Source organism: Pteropus vampyrus, unplaced genomic scaffold (genome assembly GCF_000151845.1).
Source record: "Pteropus vampyrus isolate Shadow unplaced genomic scaffold, Pvam_2.0 Scaffold419, whole genome shotgun sequence".
NCBI lineage: Eukaryota > Metazoa > Chordata > Mammalia > Chiroptera > Pteropodidae > Pteropus > Pteropus vampyrus.
In genome coordinates, this window is record NW_011889200.1 from 339,403 (window position 1) to 360,737 (window position 21,335).

General features: G+C 35.1%; 1 protein-coding gene and 1 non-coding gene across 4 annotated transcripts in view; both read left to right on the forward strand.

Moving 5' to 3' along the window:
- RBM41 (RNA binding motif protein 41) overlaps window positions 1-21,335 on the forward strand; it is a 57,892-nt gene that overhangs the window by 16,039 nt on the left and 20,518 nt on the right. For all 3 annotated transcript variants that reach the window (XM_011380969.2, XM_011380970.2, XM_023523829.1), the window contains one exon: window positions 16,113-16,516. In XM_011380969.2, coding sequence (XP_011379271.1) covers window positions 16,113-16,516 — 404 coding nt within the window. The remainder of the gene's footprint in view (window positions 1-16,112; window positions 16,517-21,335) is intronic.
- On the forward strand, window positions 9,247-9,365 carry LOC111732010. The gene has a single exon (XR_002777397.1). It is a non-coding gene; the product is annotated as a 5S ribosomal RNA (ribosomal RNA).

Genomic DNA, 21,335 nt, shown 5'->3' on the forward strand with positions numbered 1-21,335 from the left:
AATTCTCTGATAATAGTGCTTCGAATGAGCTCCAACCTTGTCTTTCTCTTCCAGTGGCTGCCAGGCTGCTGTTTTCACTGTGATTTGAGGTGATTGGCTTTCAAGGTTACCACAGACCTGGGAGAAAAGGATGAGAAAAAGGCATGTTAAAATGCCACAAAACTTACTATTCTTACTGAGATTCAGCTCACTAATAAATGTTCTTGAATTTTTCTTGAATAAATGTTCCCCAGATTGCTGCAAGCCTTTGGTTAATTTCCACAGTTCTGAAAAAGTTGGTTCTGGCAGTTTTCTACCAGTGTTCTCATTGCCTTTATGGAGGAGAAAATTTTAAGGAGTCCTTACTCTACCATTTTTACTGATGTCACCTCTCTTGATGGCATCTTCTGAAGCTTAAAAGTTTGTGCTTTTGATGAAGTCTAACTTACTAATTATATTTTTCAATCACTTCTGGTTTTGGCCCAGTAACTAAGGTTTCTTTCTAACCCAAGGTCAGAGGGATTTTCTCATATGTGTTCTAGAAGATTTATACCATTAGCTCATACATTTAGGTCTGTGAACCATTTTGAGTTAATTTCTGAATTATATGTATGGTATAAGGTTAGGTCTACATTAGTCTCTGCATATGGATATCCAGTGGTCCTGGTACCTTTAGTTGGAAAGACTATCATTTCCCAACTAAACAGTTTCTTTTTACTCTTTACCTTTCAGCAGTTTGATTATGCTATGTCTGGGCATGGGTTCTTTGTTATTTCAAATACTGGGTGTCTTACCTATTCCCTGCTACTATGTACTTTTCAGTGTCTTCAGATGTTCCACCAATTCTCTCTAGGTTTTATAACTGTATTCAGTGAGAGAGACAAGGTGAAGCATGCTTACTTCATCTTACCAAGAAACAGAAGTCCTAATAGCTAATAATTTTTAAGGGCTTGTTTGTGCCAGTCCTTGTGCTAAGCATTTTGCACATTAACTCATTTAAACCTTACAGTAACTCTACAAGATAGTGGCAGTATTATAATCATTTTACAGATAACAAAATTGAGCTTCTGAGGGGATAAGTGATTTTCTCAAGGTCAGTTATTAAGTGGCCATGGTAGGACATAAATCTAAGTCTATTTTTACACATAAGTCTGTGATGATGATCATGGCACTTGCATATGTGATTTCAAAAGGTTTTGTGGTTTATTAAATGTGATTTTACTATTTCTTGAGAATAATTTTTTTGGGGGAAGAGTAACACATTTCCCATTTTCTAACCTTAAATCAGTGGGAAAACAGCATATATTATCTCTAGAAATGTACTTCCTCTGAAATCTTAAACTCTAGTGTATTACTCTGTGACCACAACCTTCTTCTAATCCTGGCTCTCACAACTCTCTTTAACACTCATTATTCCATCTCTTCAACCCTGTCAAAATCTCCAATTCCTTGACCATTTTCTTTCTCCAAATCTGTCATTGCCTTTTTATCTCCTTTTCCTTCCACATCTCACTTAGACTCCACCATGCATTATTTACCCACGTTCTTGCCGATGAATCATTCTCCTTGCTTCCTTGTCTGTGAATCATACCCATCTAGCAAAACCTCAACTCTGAATCTGTCCAGCTAATTGCTTTCTCTATTTCTGCATGATGGCTTTTGAGCACTACTAGAGAAAAATCATATAACTGTTGATGAGTGCCTCTATAAGTTCCTCATCTCTGGTATTGTCTAGAGCCTTCTTCCTTGTTCAGCGGTCTCTCTCCCAGTTCCTAATCAGCTCTGTGTTTCATCTCATACAAATACTATTTTAGATCTCCATTACTCTTTTCTATTTTGTTTTATTATTTTTAGCAGATAGTCTTTCTTCCTACTTCAAAGGAAACACAGCCATTGGGAAGAACCTTCCACTTTCTGCCTGACTCTCTGCTAACTGCTGCATCCTAACCGTCATTTTTTCCCATCTCAACTCAGTGCTAAGGTCATCCTTCTTGCCTAAAGTGAATCTTTATACCTTTGTTCTAGATCCTATCCCTTTTCTCTCCTCATGGACTTCCATCAGTTATCCTCAGTATTTCTTCTTTCCTTTTGGGATTTCAACATGAGTTGTACCCTTTACCATTTTCCATGGTGTACATACTCCTACCATGACCTAGCTTTAAAAAATGATAAAAACAAAAAAATGCCCTTCAGTTGTTGAGCAAACAATACATTTAGATCCTCTCCCTTCATTATATATCATAATAGGTAGCAATTGGTTTAAAAAATGAAATGTAAAAATTGAAGCAGTAAAAAGGATAGGATTAAGTATATATGTTAATATTTTTGATATCCTAATGGGAAAAGGTTTTTTTCCCAGTCTTTAATGAAATTTTTCAAGTACATAGAGAAGCTGACAGAATCTTATCACAAACATCCATTATATCACCAACTAGATTCTACCATTAATATTGTACTTTATCACCTGTCTATCCCTCTATCCGTCTTACTTTATTGATGTATTTAAAATAAATTGTCAGCGTAGATACGTGTCCCCCTAAATACTCCAGTATGCATTTTGTTAGTTAGAACTAAATATTTACATTTTTCTTTGATGTAAAATCTGCATGCAATCAATGTATATATCTTTGTAGTGATGTGTTGGTAAATGGTTAACAGCCAGCTCTCCAGCAAAAAAAAAGGCTGATTTGTATTATTTGCCAATTTCTGTGGTTTACATACTCTCACCGATTTCAAGGCCGACTTCATGGCCGATTTCAGGCTACCAGTATGTTATCACTGAACATGGAGTTGGGAAGAGATGTGCAAGTCATTGACCCATCTCCAGCACACCACTGCATCTGCATAACCTGACTCCTGTCAACACATAGATTTCCATCACCCCAGAAAGTTCCATCATACTTCTCAGCAATTCCCACCCAACCCTCCCAGAGGCAACCAGTTTTTTTATTTTTTTTTCTATTGATTAGTTTTGCCTGTTTTAGAGCTTCAGCTGACTGAAATCATACACTATGTATTCTTTGTGTAAAGCTTCTTTAACTCAGCACGATCATTTTGAGGTTCATTCATATGGTGTGTATCAATAGTTTTTCCTTTTCTCCATAACAGAATTTCTTGGAAGAGTTTTCTGGAGTCACTATTATTTTTCTAGAGCTGCCATAACAAGTTACTACAAATCTAGTGGCTTAGAACAACAGAAATTTATCCTCTCACAGCCACTAAAAGTCCGAAATCAATGTATTGGCAGGCCCATGCTCTTTATGAAGACTCCAGAAGGAGATCTTTCCTTGTCTCTTAACTTCTGGTGGCTGCCAGCATTCCTTTTTGTTGTACATGCATCATTCCAGTCTCTGCCTTGTCATCACTGGGCAGTCTCCTTTTGTGTCTATCTCTGTCTTCAAATGGCCTTCTTATATAAGGATACTTGTCTTGGATTTAGGGCCCACCCTAATCCAGTATGGCCTCAATTAATTACATTTGCAAAGACACTATTTCCAAATAAAGTCACACTCTGAGGCTTTGGATGGATACGAATTTTCAGGTTATGCTATTCGACCAGTACAGTCCTCCCTCTGACCTGCAAAAATTTATAACCATCTCACATGCAAAATACATTCACTCCATTACAACATCCCCAAAAGTCTTAACCTATTCCAGCTTCAAGACTAAGTCCTAAATCTCATCTAAATATTAACTCGCAAATGTCCCAAGTCTCATTATCTAAATCGGGTGTCCGTGAGGCTCTGAGTATGTTCTGTCCCATGGCAAAATTCCTCTCTGTCCAGAGACCTGTGAAGCTAGACAAGTTATCTGCTTCCAAAACACAGTGGTGAGACTGGCATAGGATAGGCATTCCCATTCTTAAAGGGCAAAAAAGGAAGGAGTAAAGGTGTTACTGGTCCTAAGCAAGTTAGCAGCCCAGCACAGCAAATTCCATTAGGTTTCAAGGCCTAAGGATGATGCTCTGAACTCAGTGTTCTGTCTTATCCCTCTCTGGGCCTTCTGGGACAGCCTCATCTTCTCACCCTCGCATGGCAGCTGCAGCCCCATCCTCTTTGGTTTTTGTACCTGTGAGATTGCCCTCAGAGTCATCTTCCCTTCATTTTGTTGTGTGTCTGTCACTTTCACACCAGGATGGCACTGTTTCTTCTTGTATAAAATTCTCAAAAACCTTGTCAATCTCTTATGTATGTCAAGAGAGTCAAACCATGAGATATGAGAATTCCCCACAGATCCTTTCTGGATAACCCCTCCTCTATTCCTGGCTTCTGCTAAGATGGTTGATTGGATCGAAGACTCATACACTTAATCTCTTCAGTGAAAATTTGTCCAGCCACACCACCAGCCCTGTTTCCAGAGAACGTTATCTTAGATAGGCTGAGAATTCTCCAGATCATCAAGTGCTGGTTCCTTTTTTAACTGGTCATTTCTCAATTTCTCTCTCTCTCCTCTCTCATTTTATTATAAGTATCAAAGAGAAACCAGGCTGTATCTTCCACACTTTTCTTGGAAATCTCCTCAGCTAAATATCCAAGTTTATCACTTATAAGGAATACTTTCCACCTAACAACAGAACTCAGTTTAGCTAAGTTTCTGCCACTTTATGACACAGATCACCTTTTTTCCAGTATCAAAATGTTCATCATTTCTTTCTAAGGCCTCATCAGAAGCAATTTTAATGTTCATCTCTCTAGCAACTCTGTTCATGATGATGTATGTAATCTCTAAGATGACAGAACCTTTCTCTTCTGTCCTCTTTACTTCCTTCTGAGCTCTCACCAGAACCCTTGTTAACATCTGTATTTCTACCAACAGTCTCTTCGAGGCAGCCAACCTTTTGCTGTCAAGCAGTTCAAAAATTCTTCCAGCCTCTACCCATTAACCGAATTCCCAAGCCACTTCCACGTTTTTAGCTATTTGTTACAGCAGCACCCTATTTCCCACCACAAAATCTGTATTAGTTTCTTAGAGCTATTGTAACAAAGTACCACACACTGGGTGGCTTAAAATAACAGAAATTCTGTCATAGTTCTGGAGGCTAGAAGTTCAAATCAAGGCGTTGGCGATGTTGGTTCCTTCTGGAGGCTCTGAGGGAGAATCTGTTCCATGCCTGTCTCCTAGCTTCTAGTAGTTGCTAACAGTCCTTGACTTATAGATGCTTCACTTCAATCTCTGCTTCTGTCTTCACATAACATTCTCCCTGTATCTTTACATTGTGTCTTTACATTGCTTCTTAAGGACCAGTCTAATCCAGTGTGACCTCATCTTAACTAATTATATCTGCAAATACCCTGTTTCCAAATAATGTTACATTCTGAGGTTCTCGGTAGACATAAATTTTGGAAGGATACCGTTCAACCTAGTGCAATCACTTATCTCCACTTCCTCACTTCTTATTCTATTCTTAAAAACAATATTTTTATAATTAACTAGATCATGCCAGAGATTAAAATACATGTTCAGTCAGGTCAAGAAAGAAAACATTGTCAGTACTCCAAAAGTCTCTGTATGACCTTCAGAAATCACAACCCCCTGCCTACCAGAATAACCACTGTCTTGACTTATGATGATAATTTCTTTTATTTATATTTTTACCACTCATGAAGGCAGCATTAGACAGTGTTTAGTTTTCCCTGTTTTAAAGCATCCTATTGATGAATTGTATGTATTCTATTGGATCTTCCTTTTCTACTTATCATTGTGTTGGTGAGATTCATCCATATTGTAGCATATAGCCATAGTTCATTCATTTTCATTGCAGTATAGTATTCCTTTATGAACATACCAACATTTATCCATTCTATTGTAATTGAACATGTGGCTTGTTTCCATTTAGTAGGCTATATATATCAGTCTTGAGAAATCTAATGTGATCTACTGTGATCATTCTTGTACATGTATCCTGGGACACATGTGCAGAAGTTTCTTAGGGTATATACCTAGGAGTGGAACTGAGGGGTGAAGAGTTCACACATCTTCAACTTTAATAGATGTTAACTCTTTTGTGAAGGGATTATCCCAGGTTAAAATCCCACCAACCATGTGTGAAGGTTCAGGTTGCTCCATATCCTTGTCCATACTGGATATTGTCAGACTCCAATCTGATGGATATTTCCTTATATTTTATTGTATTCTTTCTTCCCTTTCTTAATAATTAGCATTCGTTTAAATCACTTCTTTTTAGTCTTTAGTAAAGTGCTATTTTCTTCAACCTTCTGCTTTGAAAAATTTCAACCATGGAGAAAAATTGAAATAGTACGCCCACATCCTTCACCTATATTTACCAACTATTGGCATTTTGTCACATTTGCTTTACCTCTCTCTTCCTTTATACAAGGATGTGTGTGTTAGTTTGTTTATCGCTCAACTATTAAAAAGCAAATTTCAGACATTAAGAGGTTTTACTCCTAAATACTTTATTATATTGTCTCTTAAGAACATGGACATTCTCCTATATAATCACAGTATTATGATCACTCTTAAGATATTTAACAGTTACACTAATATTATCTAATATACAGTTCGTGATTAGATTTCTCAATTTCAAATCCAGGATGCAATCAGGGATTACACATTGCATTTAGTTTGCTTTAGAACAGTTCCCGTGTGTGAGTGTGAGTGTGAGTGTGAGCGCGCGCGCGCGTGTGTGTGTGTGTGTGTCTGTGTGTCTGTCTTTCTTTCAAGACTGATAGTTTTCAGGAGTCTGGATCTATATTGTTTCATTGTAGTTTTAATTTCATTTTCTTGATAGCTAATGAGGTTGGAAACCTCAGGATTATTGACCATTTGGATAGTCTCCTTTATGAAATGACTATTCCATTCTTTTGCCTATTTGGCAAATGCGAAAATGTCTATTTTCTGCCTAAATGTCTTTTCATCTGTTTGTATCTATGTCCAGGTGTAGTCTTGATTCAGAGGTCACTTTAGGCATTTATCAAAGCAATAGCTCAGCCCCAAAGCCCTGGGATATGTGAGAGCTCAGTGATCACTACTGACTTTCAGTACTGCTTCAGAGAAGAGGTAGGTGGGGAAGTGTTATGGTTGTATGTCCTGAATATTCTATCTCTAAATTTCTTCTCTAGTTTTTCGTGCATTTCTTATAAATTCGTACAAGTTCTTTATTATTGGGGATACTTGCTCTTTGTTGGTTATATTTGTTAAAAATGCCAATTTTCATTCTGTGGCTTATTTCAGTGCCTTTATGGTGTCTTTTAATGAAGCAAAGTTCTTCATTCATATGTAATAAAATATATTAATTATTTTTTCTACTTAGTGCTTTATGTGCTTTTATTAATAAATCCTTCCCTATATGAGCTCAGGAAGATACTGCTCTTTATTCTAAAAGCTATGTTCTTTTCTTTTACATTTAAATCTTTAATCTACCTGGAATTGATTTATGTGTATGGTATGAAGTGGGATTTCAGTTTCTTTTCTTTTTTATTTTCATATAGATAACCCTCTATTCCAACATCATATATTGAAAATATCGTCCCTGAAGTATTATTGTATTGCTAGCTCTGTCGTAGATGTTCATGTATGCATGGGTGTTTTTCTGGGTTCTCTCTTTTGTTCCTTTGGTATTTTTTGACTATTGCAAAATCAACATCATACAGTTTAGCTTTTTAAATGTCTTTATATCTAGTATAACAGAAGAACAATTTCTTCTGCCTTGTTCTTCTTCAAAAGTGTTTAGTCTGCATTTGGCATTTTACTTTACCATGGAAATTTTGGAAGGTTACACACACACACAAACACACACACACACACACACATACACACAGTACCTCTCTTTCTCTGTGTCTGTCCGTCTCAGGTGATTTTGATTGAGAATCCATTGAGTATTTAAATCAATTGGTGTATTTGCAATGCAGATCTTCAAATATGAATGTGGTATACCTTTTCATTCATTTAATTATTCTTTAATGTCTTTAACGTCACTATATTTTCTCTATTTTCTATTCCTTCTAACATTTTGGGAGACTGAATAGTATTTTTTCTTAATTTTAAAACAGCTTTATTTAGGTATATAATTTACATACGATGAAATTCACCTTTTGGAAGTGTTCAGGTTTTTTTTGTTTTCATTTGAGTAGATTTTATTTTCAGAAAGGCATCATTCATTTCAGTTTGTCTAATAGATTACATAATCAAGGACTTTTCTTTTTTTAAAATGTTAATCAAGAAATCCCACTTTCACCTGCAAAAGTCAGGCTATTCTGTTAAATACTGCCAAGATTATAAGAATACAAATGTCATTAAGTCTATAGGATCTTGAGACTTATTCACCAGCACCCATAAGAAAAGGACAAAACTTTATCCTTCTGAAAAGGTGTATCACTTTTCAGAAAACTGGCTGAGGTTTTTAGTGAAGTGATTGAATCGTGCAGTCATCACTACAACCCAATTTTAGGACATTTACATCACTCTGCAAAATTTCCTTGAGACTATTTGCAGTAAATCATTCCCATGTCTACCCCAAGCCTCTGTTTCTATAAATTTGTTGTTTCTAGGTATTTCATATTAATGTAATCTTATGTGATCTTTGGAATCTGGATTCTTTCAGGTAGTATAATGGTTTTAAAGTTTGTTCATTTCGTAGCTTGTATCAGCAATTCATTACTTTTTATTACTAGTTTCCCATTGTCTGGATAATACCACATTTTGTTTATCCCTTCACCGCTTGATGACATTTGGGTTGTTTCCACTTTTTTGGCTATTATGAATAATGCTATGAGCATTCATGTCCAAGTTTTTGTGTGGATGATTTCATTTCTCTTGCGTGAATGGAATTTTTGGGTCATATGGTAACTCTATGTATAACCTTTTGAGGAACCTCCAACTGTTCTCCAATGTGGTTATACTATTTTACCTTCTCATCAGCAACGTATGAGCATTCCTACTTCTCTACATCCTTGACAACACTTGTTATTGCCTTTTTTTTTTATTGCAGCCATTCTAGTGAGTATGTACTTATATCTCTTCATGGTTTTAATTCAGATATCTGTAATAACAAATAATCTTGGATATTTTTTCATGTCTTCATTAGCCATTCATGTGTCTTCTTTGATAACATGTATTCAAGTGTTTTACCCATTTTTTTTGATTGAATTGTTTGTTTTCTTACAATTGAGTGGTAAGAGTTCTTTATGTGTTCCAAATACAAGACCTTTATAGGATAAAATATAATTTGCAAATATTTTCTTCCAGTCTGTGGCTTGTCTTTTCTTTTTATTTTCTAAATGATATCTTTTAAAGCACAAAAGTTTTGTCTACGGCCATGCTACCCTGAGCAAACCTGATCCCATCTGATCTCGGAAGCTAAGCAGGGTCGGGCCTGGTTAGTACTTGGATGGGAGACCACCTAGAAAGACCAGGTGCTGTAGGCATAAAAAAATAAAAAAAATAAGGGATCGCAAACTGACGAGGTCCTTGCAATCTGTGAGGTCAAGGGTTGCCTTGCCTAAAAAATTAAAAAAATAAAAAATAAAGCATGAAAGTTTTTAATTTTAATGTTCAATTCTTTAATTTGTTCCTTTATGACTTGTACTTTTGGTATCATATCTAAGAAATCTTGACTGAATTCAAGGTCAGATAGATATGATCCTGTTTTCTTCTGGAATATTTATAGTTTTGGCTCTTACAGTTAGATCTATTATCTATTTTGAGTTCATTTTTGTGTGTGAGATAAAGGATCCAAGGGCTTATTTTTGTGAATGGATATTCAGTTGTCCCAGCACTATTTATTGCAAAAACTATTATTACCCTATTGAATTATCTTGGCGCCTTTGCTGAAAAATCAGTTGACCACAAAGGTAAGAGTTTATTTCTAGACACTCATTTTGGTTCCATTGATCTATATGCCTGTTCTTATGTTCTCAATCTCTTTATAGTAAGTTTTGAAATTGGGTAGTTTAACTTCTCCAGTCTTGTTCCTCTTTTTTAAAATTGCTTTCTTTACTTAGATATTTTGTATTTCCATGTAAATTTTAGAAGTCGCTTATATCCTTTTTTTCTACAAAAAGCCTGCTGGAATTTGATAAGGATTGTGTTGAATCTATAATTCAATTTGGGGAAGATTGCCATTTTAATAATATTGAATACTCTAATCCATGGATGTGGAATATCTCTTCCTTTTTTAAGATCTTCTATACTTTATTTCAGCAATGTTTTGTAGTTTTCAGTTTATAAATATTACACTTGTATGAATTTCTAAATGTTTTTATTCATTTTGACGCTCTTTTGAATAGAATTTTCTTATTTCACTTTTTCTTTTTCAATTAGAGTTGACATTCAATATTATATTAGTTTCAGGTGTACAGCATAGTGGTTAGACATTTGTGTAACTTACAAAGTGATCCCCCCAATAAGTCCTTATTTCATCTTCTGATGGTTGCATGCAAGTATATAGAAATACAGTTATTATATATCAGTCTTGTTTTCTGTAACTAAACTCTTTTATTAGTTCTAGTAGTTTTATTGTAGACACCATAGGATTTTCTACATAGACAATCATGTCGCCTCTGGATAAAGACAGTTTTACCCTTCCTTTCCAATCTGGAAGTCTTTTTTCTTTTGCCTCCTTGCACTGGCTACAACCTTTAGTAGAATGTTGAGTGGAAGTGGTGAGAGCAGACATCCCTGCCTTGTTCCCAGTCTTAGGGGGAAAACATTCAGTTTTTAACCATTAACTATGATCTTAGCTCTCGTGTTTTTTGTTTTTGTTTTTTTTTTTTAATTTTTTTTAACATGCTCTTTAGCAATATATTTCTTTCCTATGGGTTCTGTAACTAGTTACCATAAACTTTAGTGGCTTAAAGCAACACAGATCTCTTTTCTTACAGTTCTAGAGGTTGGAAGTCCTAAAATCAAGTTGACCACAGGGCCGCATTCCTTCTGGACTTCTCTAGGGAAACTTTTGCCAGCTTCTAGAATCCACCAGCATTCACTAGCTCATGGCCCTTTGATCACATTACTCCGCCCTCTACTTCCATCACTACATCCTCTACTCCGTCTCTGACCCTCCTGCCTCCTTCTTATAAGGATGCTTATGACCACATTTGGCCTACCTACATGATGCAAGATAATCTCCCTATCTCAAGAGCTATATCTTAATTACATTGCAGAGTCCCTTTTGCCATGTAACATTTTCACATATTCCAGGGAATAGGATGTGGACATCTTTGGGGGACCATTATTCAGCCTACCATGCAGATTGAGGTCATTCTCTATTTCTAGTTGAGATTTGTTGGGGTTTTTTAAACCATGAGTGGGTGCTGGATTTTGTTTATTTCTTTTTCTGCACCTACTGTGGTGCTCATGGGGTTTAAGGATTTAATCTTTAGTATAATAGATTATATTAATTGATTTTTAGATGGTAAACCAGTCTTTCATTCCTCGGATAAATCCTATATGTGTATAATCATTTATATGTTTTTGGATTAGGCTTGCTAATATTTTGTTTAAGATTTTTCTGTCTGTGTTCATGAGAGATATTGGTTTGTGGCTTTCTTAGCTTGTGATGTCTTTGTTTAGCTTTGGTTTCCATTTAATACTGACATCAGAATAAGTTGGAAAATATTCCCTCCTCTATTTTCTGAAAGTGTTTGTGCAGGATTGATATTATTTCTTTAAATATTTGGTAGAATTCATGAATGAAGCCACCTGTACCTGGACTTTCTTTGTGGGCAGTTTGTTGGTTACTAATTTAACCTCTTCACTTATTATAGGTTTATTCAGCTATTCTCCTTCTTGAATCTGCTTTGGTAATTTGTATCTATGTTTGAATTTGTCCATTTATCTAAGCTTTCTCATTTGTAGGCCTAAAGTTATAATATTCCTTTAGGATTATTTCCATTTCTTTAAGGTTGGTTAAGATGCCTCCTCTTTAATTTTTGATTTTACTCATTTTTGTCTTCTCTCTTATTTTCTTGGTCTAGCTCAGGGTTTGCCATTTTGTTAACCTTTTCTAAGAAAACAACTTTTGGTCTCATTGATTTTTCTCTATTTTTCTGTTTTCTATTATACTGGTTTATTCTTTGATCTTTTATTATTTGCTTCCTTCTGCTTACTTTGTGTTTAGTTTTCTCTTTTTCTAGTTTCCTAAGTTGGAAGTTCAGGTTATAGATTTGAAACCATTATTCTTTTATGATATAGGTGTTTAAAGCTAAAAATTTCTCTCTGAGCATGGTTTTAGCTACATCCAGAAATTTTGATATGTTGTATTTTCATTTTCATTTAGTTCAAAATATTTTTAAATTTCCTTTGTGAGTTCTTTGACCTATGGGTTATTTTGAAGTGTGTTGTCTAATTTCCAAATATTTTTGTTTTCTCAGATTTCTTCCAGTAGTGCATCCCTAATGTGATTTCATGTGGTCAGAGAAATACATTATATGATTTCAAACTTTAAAAAATTTTCAAGACATACTCCCACCTTGGAGCCCTCACTCTAATGTCGACATGGTAGATTCTCTTACATTCTTTAAGTCTTCTCTTAAATGTCACCTCAGTGAGATCTACCCAGACCTACCCAGACCAAATTGCAACTACCAGTATTATCATCCCCTAGCACTTCCATCACCCCATACTGCTGTATTTTTTTCTTGTTCATAGCACTCATAACCTCCTAACATAACTTTCTAATATAATTGACTTAGCTCTATGAAGGTAGGGATCTTTGTTTTATTTATCGATGTATCTCAAGAACCTAGAATAGTGCCTGAATAGTTACTGAGTAAATATTTTTGAGTGTATACATCAAAATATTTATCCACTTGGTCATGTGTAGCTAAAATTTGTTCACTTTCATTGGAATGTGATATTTCGTTATATAAACTTACTACAATTTTATAATTGATTATTCTTAGCTGGACACTTGTATTTTTGCTAGTTTCAGGCTATTATAAACAACACTAATCTAAACATTCTTATTATTATATCCTGGTACACATATGCCCAAATTTTTCTAGGGTATGTATGTAGGAGTGGAATTGATGGGTCATATTATGAGCATATATTCGACATTAATAAATAATAGCACTGTGGCTTGCACTATGGTTGCACATTCCTACCAGCAATGTATGAGGGTTTCATTTGCTCTCCAGTCTCACTGATATATGATACTGGTATTTTTAATTTTTTGCCAATGTGGCAGTTTCCTATTAGTATCTCATTTTCTTCTTAATTAGCATTTTGCTGAATTCTAATATGGTTGAGTAATTTTCCATATATTTATTAGCCCTGTGCATTTCTTCTTTCGTGAGGCACCTTTTCATTTCAACTTTTGCCCATTTTCTTAATGGTTGTCTTCTTTATTGGTTATTTGGGCAGCAAATATCTTTTCTCATTCTGAGACTTTGCTTTCTCTTGATATTTTTGATGACCAGAAGTTTTTTATTTTAATTTAGTTGAATTTGTCAATATTTTCCTTTAATGGTTAGTGATTTGGGGGACTTAAGAAATCCTTCCATAAGTATTCTTATACCTTGCTGGTGGAAAGGCAGAAAAGTACAACTCCTACAGAGTGAAATTTAGCACTATATAGAAAAATTACATACACATTTGACCCTTTGTCTCTGCAAAGCCACCTCTTGGAATCTATTTCAAAGATGTACTAGGAAAATAGAAAATTCTTTATGCACAAGACTGTTTTTCAGGACATTAGTCATAATAGCATAAAAGACTGGATACAACGCCAGTGTGTATCAGTAGGGAGTGGTCGAATAAACCATTGTACATCCACACAGTGGAGTATTACGCAGCCATAAGAGGAAGGGGAAGAGCTCTACATATTAATATAGAGTTATCTCCAGTATATATTGTTAAGTGCAGAAAAGTAAGTTGTAGAACAGTGTTTATAGTAAGTTACCATTTATGTAGGAGAAGGGTATAACTAAAGAATTATACAGATACATATATATGTGTTGCTTATATTTGCTTATATTTTCAAAGAAGAAAGAATGGGACCATAAAGCCAAAACCTAATAAAAATTATTATTTATGGAGAAGGAAAGGAATGGGATGAGGGGGACAGAGATGGAAGTGAGACTTCTGTGGAGGTACTGTAGAACACATTTACGTAATTTTTAAAAAATCAAAAAGGGGAAAAAAATTCCTAAAATTTATAAACAACCCGAAGCAGACGAATCTAACTGTAAATAAAGTTAATAGCATAACCATACAGAGAAAACATTTAAAATGAATTTAAAACAATTCATACATTCCTAATGGGATATATTTTAAGGACAAAAGTAACTGCAAAGAAATATAAAACTATATTCAGTAGTTTTATTGTCGATAGTATTGTTACTGACATTTTAAAATTCTATAAATAATATTGTAGGAAAAAGCTAATAAATTTGTTATGTTAGAAGCCAATATTTTAAGCATATGTGAAAAAAATGCAAGACTAAAATCAAGAAGTTTGAGTAAAAACCTTATAATCTTAAAATGGAAGTGGAAACACAAGTATAAACTCATTATTTTTCTCTTGGAAAAAAAAATTCCTGGTTTTGTCCACCGACAAGGCCTAAAAGCAACAAGTCTGAACAGCAATGAAAACAATCTAGCAACACACTGTGCCGCTAAATACTATTTCCCACCAAAAGGAGCCAGGGGTCCTCGGAGAAATATTCCAGGTTTAAATCAGGAAGTGTGCAGGATGAGCTTGGGACATCTTGCTGTGCCAGAAAACTGAAAAGCAATACAGGATCCAATTTGAAGGGACTAAGTAGGAGAAATTGACCACTAAAAAAGAATAATGAATACATTTAATTAAAACACATCAAATGTTTGAAAATACACGATCTCGTAATTAAAAATAATCATTGGTCACCACTGGACATCTCTAAGGTATCAACTCATTACTCTCATAGGTGGCAAATTGGGAGGGTGGGGAGCAGGAATCAAGCATTTGTCCTGCCTTTCATGTATGAGCTATATGTAGAGAAGCTAAATAGTTGATGACGGTAAGTGCGTTATAGATTCCAGGTAATAAATACAAAAGAAATAATAAAATTAATAAATACACAAGAGTAGACTTAGGGGAGTTCCATTTTACAACTCTTAATAAATCTAGGCAGTGATCATCAATGGATGCAAAACCCATGGGGTAAAAGATGAATTGGTAAACTTCATAATGGAGGGATCAGACTAACACCACCTGAATCCACTGATCAATTTTATCATCACTAAAAATGGAACCACCAAACATTATGTGCCTCATGATTTAATAGGAAGTACACATCTACCTACGAAGGATTCTTGCCTAAAAATATTGAACTCGTGTCTCATCAAACCTCTAGATCAGCAATATCCAGTGCAACTTTCCTGAGCATATAAATGGTCTTTATCTTTTCTTTCCAATATGATATCCACTAGCCATACATGGCTGTTGAGCATTTGAAATATGACTAGTTTAACTGAGAAACTGACATTTAAAAGATTAATTTTAATAGATTTATGTGGCCATCGGATATTGTATTGGATAGAATAGCTCTCGATCTAACTGACCATTTGTAAAAAATGGAGGGGATTGAGGAACAAGTTAAACAATTCTGTAGGAAACAATCAAATTCCTTTCTTCTGTGAACATATGTTGTGGTTCCTCTATTAAATCAGTGGATGGGGGGAAATGGGTTGGAGGGGTGGGAAAGAAGGGATACTGCTTTAAAATAAAAGAGGCTTAAGAGATAGAACAGCCAAAGGCTGATTTAGATCCTAAATAGAACAAACAAGTGTAAAAAGATATCTTTGAGATAATTAAGACCACTTGAATATGAACTTGGAATTAGATGATTCTAAGGAATTATTATGAATCTTGTAACGTGTGATTATGTCATACTGCTTACATATTTCAAATGTCCTTATCAGTTAGGTGCATGTACTTGCGCGCCCCTGAGAGTGAGCACCTCCTTTATTTTGCAGCACAGGTGCCTCAGTTGCCTCACAATAGTGCCAGCCTTGCTTGAGATGCACAATAATAAAGTCGCTATTTATATACTGTTGTCATTTGTAGCAGGTTTTAAACACCTGACCTAGCAGAATTTCTGTATCTGAAATCCAAGATTTAATTTTTATTGTCAAAGGTTGTATTGGTAGGCTTTGTAGAACTTCCCTATCTCTTTGTCTTGATCCAGATGAACCCCAAAAGAAGAACAAAGGTGATCCCATGAACAACCTGGAAAGTTTTTACCAAGAGATGATAATGAAAAAACGTCTCGAAGAGTTCCAACTTATGAGAGGTGAACCCTTTGCTTCCCACTCACTGGTCTCAGCTGCATCAGTGGGAGATAGTGGCACAGCTGAGAACCCGTCATTACTCCAGGACAAGGGAAAACAGGCAGCACAGGGTAAAGGTCCCAGTCTCCATGTGGCAAAAGTTATTGATAATTCACCTGAGCAGTGTTGGACTGGGCCTAAGAAGCTGACGCAGCCAATAGAATTTGTCCCAGAAGATGAGATCCAGAGAAATCGTTTGTCAGAGGAAGAGATCCGAAAAATTCCTATGTTTTCTTCATATAATCCAGGGGAGCCAAACAAGGTATAGGCTAAACCAAGAAAAAAAATAACATGGGTTGTTTTCATTTAATTTATTTCTACCTAAAGTAATACTTTTAAATTCGCTTTGATTATACCAAAGAATTGTCTCATAGACATAGTGATTGTGTTTTTCCTTGACTTTGACTATTCTTTCTCTGCATACTGTATAAGTAGCATATTTCCTATGATATTCTTTGTGGTTTTCTGTGTTCCTAGGCTGCCCTTAGAATTTTAAAGAAATCTTGAGAAGACTCTAGTCCATACCTACTAGAAGCCCTGAAGTAACCTCCAATATCCTAGGGTACTAATAAATCAAGTAGTATTCATAAGACCGCCATATCTGGTAGCCATGATGCCTTGGGAATTATTCGATAAATAATTGACTGCCTGGTTGTGAGTAGTAGAGTTTACTGTTATCATATGAGTTTGCTCTTTAGAATGTTTTACCTGGCTTTCATATGACTTAAGTTGCTAGTAGCTAAGCAGCGAAGTGAAAGCACAGGGTCTCAAAGTCTTAAGAAATTGGCAAATATCTAAGTAAAGGTATAAATAATCCTTGTTTTATATTTTTACTTTATAGCTATATATTCATAAACATAGTTTTACGTCTGTATAGATGAAATCATATTCTGCATATCTTGCTACAGCTTGCTTTTTTGACTCATACATGTTTTTGAAATTTATTTCTAATGATATAAGCGACTATGTAGTATTCCATTGTAGAAATGTATAATTCATTTATCCATTCTTCTGAAGATTTTTTTCTTTTCATTTTTCCTATTACAAGCAATTCTGCAACAGACATTATTGCACAACTCATACGTTACGACCAGCAATTTTTAATGAAATTAAATAGAATAGAAAAATTAAAATGCATCCCATAGAGTAAGGGTAATTAGTGTTTCTTGAAGCTTTTGTTTTGTGTGTGTGTTCGTGGGTGTGTGGTAGTGTATGTTTGTGAGAGAGGGGGCGGGGAGGGAGAGAGGAAGAGGAAGGAGGGGGCTATGTATGGGCTAGAACATAAAATGCATTTCTTCCTATAGATCTTAGTCAGAAAAGTTGGATAAATATTTGACCCGTTGCAGTTATTCTCAAATTTTAGTGTGCACCAAAATCACTTGGCAGGCTTGTTAAAACACATTGCTGGGCTCTGCCCCCAGAATTTTTTATTCAGTAGGTCAAGTGGGGCTTAAGAATTTGCATTTCCAAGTTCCCAGGAGATGCTGTTAATGCTGGTCTGAGTGACATTTTATGAATCACTGTTCTAGATTACCTGCCTAGGAGTGGAATTACTGTGATATAGAGTATGTATGTCTTCAACTCCATGAGCAGGGTTTCAGAGATCTCTTTCACATCCTTACAGAGACTTTGTAGTATTAGACTGTTTTTTTGCCAGTCTAATATATTTAAAAGGTATCTCTTTGTTTTGATTTGCATGTTCCTGATTTCCAGTGAAATTATACATGTATTTACACATTTATTAACCTTTCAGGGACCTTCCGTGAGTTGCCTCTTCCTTTTTGTCCATTATATGATTAAATTTTTCATATTATATATAGAGATCATTTAAGAATTCTGAATATAATCTCTTGCTGCTTATTTAGCAAATATAGCCTCCCAGCCAGTGACTTATCTTTTTAACATTGCTTCTGATGTCTTGTACTAAGCAGAAGTCTTTCATTTTAATGCAGTCATATTATCAGTGTTTTATTTGATGGTTTGTGCTTTTTGAGTCATTTTAAGGAATCCTTCTGTACATATCAATAAGAAAAACACAAACAACCGAATAAAAATGGTCAGATGATATGAATAGGCAATTCGCAGAGGAGAAGACACGAATGACCAAGTAACTTATGAAGTCTCATTAGTAAGCAAAGGAAATGCTTAACAAAACTACAATGAGATACCATTTAACACCCAGGATGTTGGCATACATTTAAAGGCCCAAGAATGCCAAGTATTGGTGAACATATGGAGCCATAAGAACCACAGTATACTTTTAGCTGAATATAAATGAGTACAGCCACTTTCAATAGCATTGTGGCAATATCTGGTAAAATGGAAGATACTCATACACTATAAGTCAGCACTCCTGGGTGGCTATCCTAGAGGGACTTGCATATGTACATTAGGAGGTGTTATAAGGATACTAATTGTAGCATTATTTGTAAACAACATACATGTTCATCGGCAAGAGAGTGGCTAAAGCATGATATATTCATAAAATGGAATACTATACAATAGAGAAAATGAATAAAATGTAACTACAGGTATCAGCATGGATGCAACTCACAAACTTAATGTTGAATGAAAAAAGCAGACTTCTGGCTTCACCTCCAACATATAAAGTGTTTAGAAGTCGTCACTCCTGTCTTGAAGCAAGAAAAACAGCCAAACAGACTAAAAATCAATGACGTTTTCTTGGACCCATCAGAGAATTAAAGTCACAGCATATTGTAACCCCAAAATTTAGAGAGACAGGCAATTACAGAGAATCACAGCCAAGATCTGCTTATCAGGAGTGGAAGATACTAGAGCCATAAACTGGTAGGAATACCTAAGTGGTAACTTTGACAAATTGCTTGAGGCAGAGTGTAGATTAGTGTTTGAATGACAAACTCCTGGGGGCTGCAGTCTGTGGGGGCCCCAACACTTTCATGACTTTCACCTTTAGGAACCCCACTAAGTTCTCAAGTTGAAGAGTCAAGAAAAAAAATCTCCTGTTCCTGGCATGGGAAGGGGAAAAGTTATAATTTTGAAATACACCCAGAGTTTCCACGTAACAGAGGATTACCCAGAAAGTAAAATGACTTTACCAAAGCCTTCTCCACTGTGGGAGAAAGGACATTATGTGACTTCGGGTCCCTCTCGCTTTCCTGTCTCATCTAAGAGAGAGGGGAAAAAATGCTGTGAAACACTTGTGTAGGGTAACAGACTGGGGACACAGGCACACTGAAAGACTGAAACTTTATACGATTGTAGAATGTTTCCCCTTACCCCACACCTTATCACCAACTCACGGCATCAGCTGTGGATTACAGCTGAAAGACCCGCAAAGCTCAGACTCTGTTTAAGAAGTTTTTAGGGAAACTCAAAGAAAACAGGGAAGACAAAACCAAGGACATTAGAGGAAACTGAAATCAGTGACACAGCTAGAGAAAACATTAAACACCACCCAACTCCTCGCCAGATTAACATAAAACCTCACACTAACAGCCTGTTTACCTCAGTTCCTATTAACATTATTCATCATGTCTAGCTTTCAACAAGAAAGAAATAAGACTTGCTAAAAGAAAAACAGTCTCGAGACAAAACAAGCATCAGAACCAAACTCATATGACACAGGTTTTGGAATGATCACATATATGGAATTTAAAGTAACTATGACTAATATGCTAAAGAGTCTGTGAGAAATTGTATACAACATGCGAAAACAGATGTAATGTAATATAAGCAGAGATAAACTCAAAAAGAGATGCTAGAAAGAAAAACATGATGCCTTTGATACGCTCATCAGTAGATTGTATACGGCCAAGGAAAGAATAAGCTTGAAGGCATGTCAATAGAAACTCCTAAACTGAAATGCAAAGAGAAAAAATACTATAAAAAAATAGAGTATCCAAGAACTATGGGACAGTTTTAAAATGTATATACATTTTTGGAATACCAGAAGAATAAGAGAGAAAGGAACAGAAGAAATACTTGGAGTAAGGACGGCTGAAAATTTTCCAAAATTAATGACAGATACCAGACCACTGATCCAGGATCTGAGCAGAGAACACTAAGCAGGATAACTACCAAAAAATACACCTAAGCATATCTTGTTCAAACACAGAAAACTGAAAACAGAAAAATCTTGCAAACAGCCAGAGAAAAGCACTTTACCTATAGAGAAACAAAGATAAGAATTGCTTTGGATTTCTCTTCCGAAATGATGCAAACAAGAAGAGAGTGGAGTGAAACAGTTAAAGTATTGAGGGGGAAAAAAAACCCACCTACCTAAAATTCTGTGTCCAGCAAAAAGATTCTTCAAAAGTTAAGAAAAATAAAGGTTTTATTAGGCCAAAAAAAATAAATAAATAAGGTAATTTGTTACCACTAAACCTGCCTTGCAAAAAAATGTTTAAAGTTCTTCAAAGAGAAGGAAAATCGTATTGGTTAGATTAAAAAGACCATATCTCTATAATAAAAAAAAAAAAGAGCATAGAAGAAGGAATAAGTGAAGGTAAAATCTTTTTCTTATTCTAAATGATCTAAAAGTAATAGCAATGTGTTAGATAATTATTGCATATATGGATAAGTGAAATGAATGGCAAGAATGTTATGAGGGATAGGAGGAGGGAATTAGTATTTAGTGTATATAACTATAGTACAGCATCTATACAACCTGTGAAGCGGTATAGGGTTAATTGACAGTAGACTTAGATTAGTTGTAAATGTATATTGCAAACTCTAAGGCAACCACTAAAAATTATAAAGAAGTATAATTGATATACTAAGAGGGGAGTGGAAATGGAATTATAAAATGATACTCATTCTCTAGTCTTTTACAGAAAATAGAAGCAAAGGGAACACTTTGACTTATTTTATGAGAACCAGCCTTAGTTTAATACCAAAACTAGATACATTACAATAAAGAAAACTACAAACTAATCTCTCTCATAAACATAGATGCAAAAAACCTTAATATTAGGAAAATCAAAATATTTGATTGAAAAAAAATATTGAGAAATCAAATCCAACAATGTATCAAAAGAATTGTATATCATGAACAAATGGGATTTATTCCATGTACCCAAAGCTGGCTCAAAAATCAATTA